At 41.3% G+C, this 4,513-nt stretch overlaps 1 protein-coding gene across 1 annotated transcript; it reads left to right on the top strand.

The window, feature by feature from the left end:
* The first annotated feature begins 1,820 nt into the window (after positions 1-1,820).
* Positions 1,821-3,199, top strand: LOC137619499 (uncharacterized). The gene is made up of 2 exons (XM_068349588.1): positions 1,821-1,839; positions 2,037-3,199. Exons 1-2 carry the CDS (start codon positions 1,821-1,823, stop codon positions 3,197-3,199), a joined length of 1,182 nt encoding a protein of 393 aa, XP_068205689.1.
* Positions 3,200-4,513: the final 1,314 nt, after the last annotated feature.

Consider the following 4,513-nt stretch of genomic DNA (forward strand, 5'->3'; position numbering starts at 1 on the left):
GTGTGCGTGGCTTCTTTGTCTTCCTGTTTTTCGGTTGGGGACCAGCATCTGAGGATGATTTCCTCTTGGAAGACATGCCCCACTTCTGGAGAAGGTTCCTATTCTCCGTGGCGGCTTTTGCGATGACCTCCAGAACCAATTCTTTTGGGAAGAGGTCCTTGCCCCAGATACATGAAGTGATCAGCTTCCTGGGCTCGTGTTTGACCATTGCTGCAGTAAATACATGCTCTCTACAGGCCCTCCTGGCCTTAACAAAAGTGTACATGTCCTTAACAAGGGTAGCCATGTGAGTCTTGACTAGGACCATGTACATATCTGGGGTATTGGAAAAGCCTGCACATATCTCCATACAGTTCTGAAGAGACAAAGAAGCGGCTAGTCTCTCTTTTGTCTCCTGTTCCCTTCTCAAAAGATATTCTGACAGTTTTGGAAGGTTCTCATTGAACTGTTGACCTACTATCTCCAGATCCAGTTTAGAGACTGAGAAGGTTAGATGAATCTCGTTCCACTCTTTCTCGCAGGTAGGCAGGGCTAGAGATAATGGTCTGCATTCCTCTAGCACTGGGCATGGTTTGCCCATGTCAACTGCTTTCAGCACATAATTGAGAGCTTTGACCAAAAAGGGATAAGAGAGCCTGTGCCTTGTCATATTCAAAGATCATGACCCGTAACATTCTGAGTATGCCGATATGTTAGGCCAGAATTGGAGATCATTGAGGGGTTTGGCCCCAATCTTCTCGGAGATGTACAGTTTCCCATTCATCATGGGTATATGCTCCGCATACATCCAGGGGCTGGTTTTGGAGCATTGAGGTAAGTCAGAGACTTTGATAGGCTTATGAGAGCCTTTGAAAGCGCCTGGGCATTTCACTTCTCTTACTTCCCTCCTAATCTCCTGTTGTTCCTTGCGGAATGATTCCATCATCTGCTGAAGTTGTCCTAGGAGCACCTTGCTCTTGGCTATCAGCGGTTCAAGATGGGGAGTTGGGGCCAAAGAAGTGACGGCACAGGTTGATATGCCGTCACAGAAAACTGAGGGTCTTCCGTTACCATAGATACGGATCCTTCTTCCTCCGTGGGTGGTTGAGCAGCCTCTTCTTCAGAATCTTCTTGCAGAAGGTCCTTTTCAGTGTAGGTAGACACCTCCGACATCCATTCCTGGTGGATGTCCATGCCTTCGAGTGCCTTATGAAGGTCAGCCTCTATCGTCAGCTGAATGAAGGGAGACTTGACTTGTGCCTGGGGCATAACCACATCGAATTGGGCCTTACGGAACAGAAGGCATCTCGTAGCTTCATTAGGCAGGTAAGGTCCCTGAGAGTTATTTTGGAACCCTCTTACCCACCTCCGAAGAGTTGCTCTTGCTGTATCCCTTGACTCCGTAGTCTCAGGGATATCTTCACCGAATCCCTCGGTCATCAGAGCCGAGCAGACGATGCAACCCTTCGGATCCCAATACCTCTGGGTTTCAGTTGCGATAGAGCAGGGGGCATGAGACCTGTTATATTATTAATGATTATTTAATAATTATGATGTTGATTATTGTTGAGAACGCTGCCAACAGCTACATGATTCCTAATGCTACCGCTAGATGTCGGTGTGTATTGTCAGTTGTGTGTCCCGCTATATCCAATAAAGCTGAGTTGTAACTTGTGAGTTTCCATCATAAATATCACCTCCGATTTAGGGCATCAAGACATGGTGGCAGCTGACGGGATAAAAAACGACACCTAGAACTCTCCAAGCAAGTATTATGCAGTATAGGCCCTTTAGATATTGTGTTTAAGCCTAAAAATACTGAGCATCCCTAACCGGCAAACATGGCTTCATCGACGGAAGGTATTGCAGCCCAGCAAAATTCACTGCTAGCCTAGGGGCCGACAACGAACGTGAATGGAGGTCTTTTAAGCAATGGTTCGAGATTTATCTACTTGCTTCTGAAAAGGATAATAAACCTGAAGAGACTAAGGTGGCCCTACTTCTAAACATTGGAGGTGAAGAACTTCTACAGATATACAACTCTTTTGAATTTCCAGTCCCAGCAACCGGTAACCCTAATCCAGCCAATGTGATGAAGGATGTTTTGGCGAAATTCGACGTCTATTTCTCTCCGCGCAAGAACGAACTCGTGGCAAGGTACAAGTTTCGAAGATGTATGCAGGAAACAAACGAAACATTGGAAACCTACGTTACTAGATTGAAGATTCTTGTGAAGGACTGCAACTATGGTAACCAACGAGACAAGCAGCTGAGGGACCAAGTGGTGCTTGGATGTACTGAGGACAAGCTTCGTCAGAAATTATTTGAAGTCGAAGACCTTACCCTAGAGAAGACATTGGATTTGTGTGTGGCCTTTCAAGCAAGCAAAAGGCAGATGGACGTCATCAAGTCTACTCCTCGCCAGACCAATGACAGTGTGGCCAAAGTGAGAGAAGAGTCTAGAAGGGAGAAGACTACTGATAGAAGACACAACGCAGACCATGATGGTAGGCCTAAGCATGAAAACAATGAAGGTAGGCCTAAGTCCAGTAAACCCAGTGTTCCTACGAGTAAGTTGCACCCTTGCAAATTTTGTGGGGAAAAACATGAATGGCGAAAGGAAAAGTGTCCAGCTCATGGTAAGAAATGCATAAAATGTGGTAATTATAATCATTATGCTGTTAAATGCAAAAGTAGGAAAATAAATTATGTATCAGGTAATTACAATGACTTTGATGTGAATAGTTCAGATGAATCTGAATGTGAATATTTGCTTAGAGTGTGTAGTAAAAAGGATAAGCTAATTGAAGCTGATTTTGAAGTTAATGGTAAAGTAATCAAATTTCAAGTAGATTGTGGAGCTAGCGTAAATGTAATTCCTCAATATTTAATTCCCAATGTCAATTTAAAACCTTGTGACACTACCCTAGAAGTGTGGACTTTAGACACAGTTAGGCCTAAGGGAAAATGCAGGTTAGTAATTAGAAATTGCAAGAATAGGAAGAAATATAACATTGAATTTTTGGTTGTTGATTGTAAATACACTCCATTATTAAGCAAAAGAACATCAGAGCAAATGGGACTTATTACAGTGAATTATGAAAATATTTCTGCAACTAAAGATGTACTTGATAAATATGACAATGTATTTAATAGTGATGTGGGTACATTCCAAAATGTGGTTAGACTAACCATTGACACAAATGCAGAACCAGTGTGATTCCTAAATGCAGAGTTCCAATTAACCTTAAAAACAGAGTATGTAAGAAAATACATGAAATGGAAAAACTAAAGATAATAGCTAAAGTTGACCAACCTACTGACTGGGTGAGTCGGATGGTTGTAGCTGAAAAGAAAAATAAGGATTTAAGAATTTGTATTGATCCACAAGCTTTAAACAAGGCGTTGAAAAGGGAACATCATCCTATCCCTGTAATTGATGATATTCTACCCCAACTGTCAAAGGCAAAGGTTTTTTCATCTTTTGATTTGGCCAATGAGTATTGGCATTGTGTTCTTGATGAAGAATCTAGTGTTTTGACCACCTTTCAAACCCCTTTAGGTCGATACAGGTGGCTCAGACTGCCATTTGGTTTAAATGTTAGTGGTGAGATTTTCCAAAAACAGTTACTCTTGAATCTTGAGAATCTTGATGGTGTTGTATGTATTACTAACGATGTTTTAATTTGTGGTGTAGGTGAAACGTATGAGGAAGCTGTTAAAGACCATGATAGTAAGCTAATCAAATTTTTGGAAAGGTGCCAGGCCAAGGGTATAAAACTTAATAAGTCTAAGGCCGTATTAAGAAAATCTGAAATTGCTTTCTTAGGTCATAAAATCACAAGTAAAGGTCTCATGGCGGACCCTAAAAAGGTGGAAGCTATCCTGAATATGAAACCACCTACTGATGTAACTGGTGTTAAAGAGTTTACAGGTATGATTAATTACTTAAGTAAATTCCTTCCTAATTTATCTGAGGTGTTAGAACCAATAAGGAAATTAACTCACCAAAATGCCGAATGGAATTGGACAGAAAAACAAGAAAAAGCTTTCATAGAGTCAAAAAGGCTAATCACTAATGCCCCAATACTGCAGTACTAAGACCCTAACTTAGACCTTGTCATACAGTGTGATGCTTCACAAAATGGGCTAGGTTCAGTATTGTTACAGTGTGGCAAACCAATTGCTTTTGCTAGCCGTGCTTTATCAGAAACCGAAAAAAGGTATGCACAAATTGAAAAGGAAACCCTTGCAATTGTTTTTAGTCTTCGGAAATTTCATGAGTATGTCTATAGTCGTAAAGTAATTGTGGAGAGTGACCATAAACCTATAGCCAGTATTGTTTTGAAACCCTTGTGTAATGCTCCCAAGCGACTGCAAGGAATGTTGCTTAACATTCTACAATACAATGTTGAAATCATACATAAAAAAGGTAAGGAAATGTATGTGGCTGATGCACTCTCGAGATCTTATTTGCCATTAGACAATTATAAAGAAAGTGAATTTGAGCACGTTAACATGCTTGAACATTTAC

The sequence above is a fragment of the Palaemon carinicauda genome, chromosome 2 (genome assembly GCF_036898095.1).
Source record: "Palaemon carinicauda isolate YSFRI2023 chromosome 2, ASM3689809v2, whole genome shotgun sequence".
Classification (NCBI taxonomy): domain Eukaryota; kingdom Metazoa; phylum Arthropoda; class Malacostraca; order Decapoda; family Palaemonidae; genus Palaemon; species Palaemon carinicauda.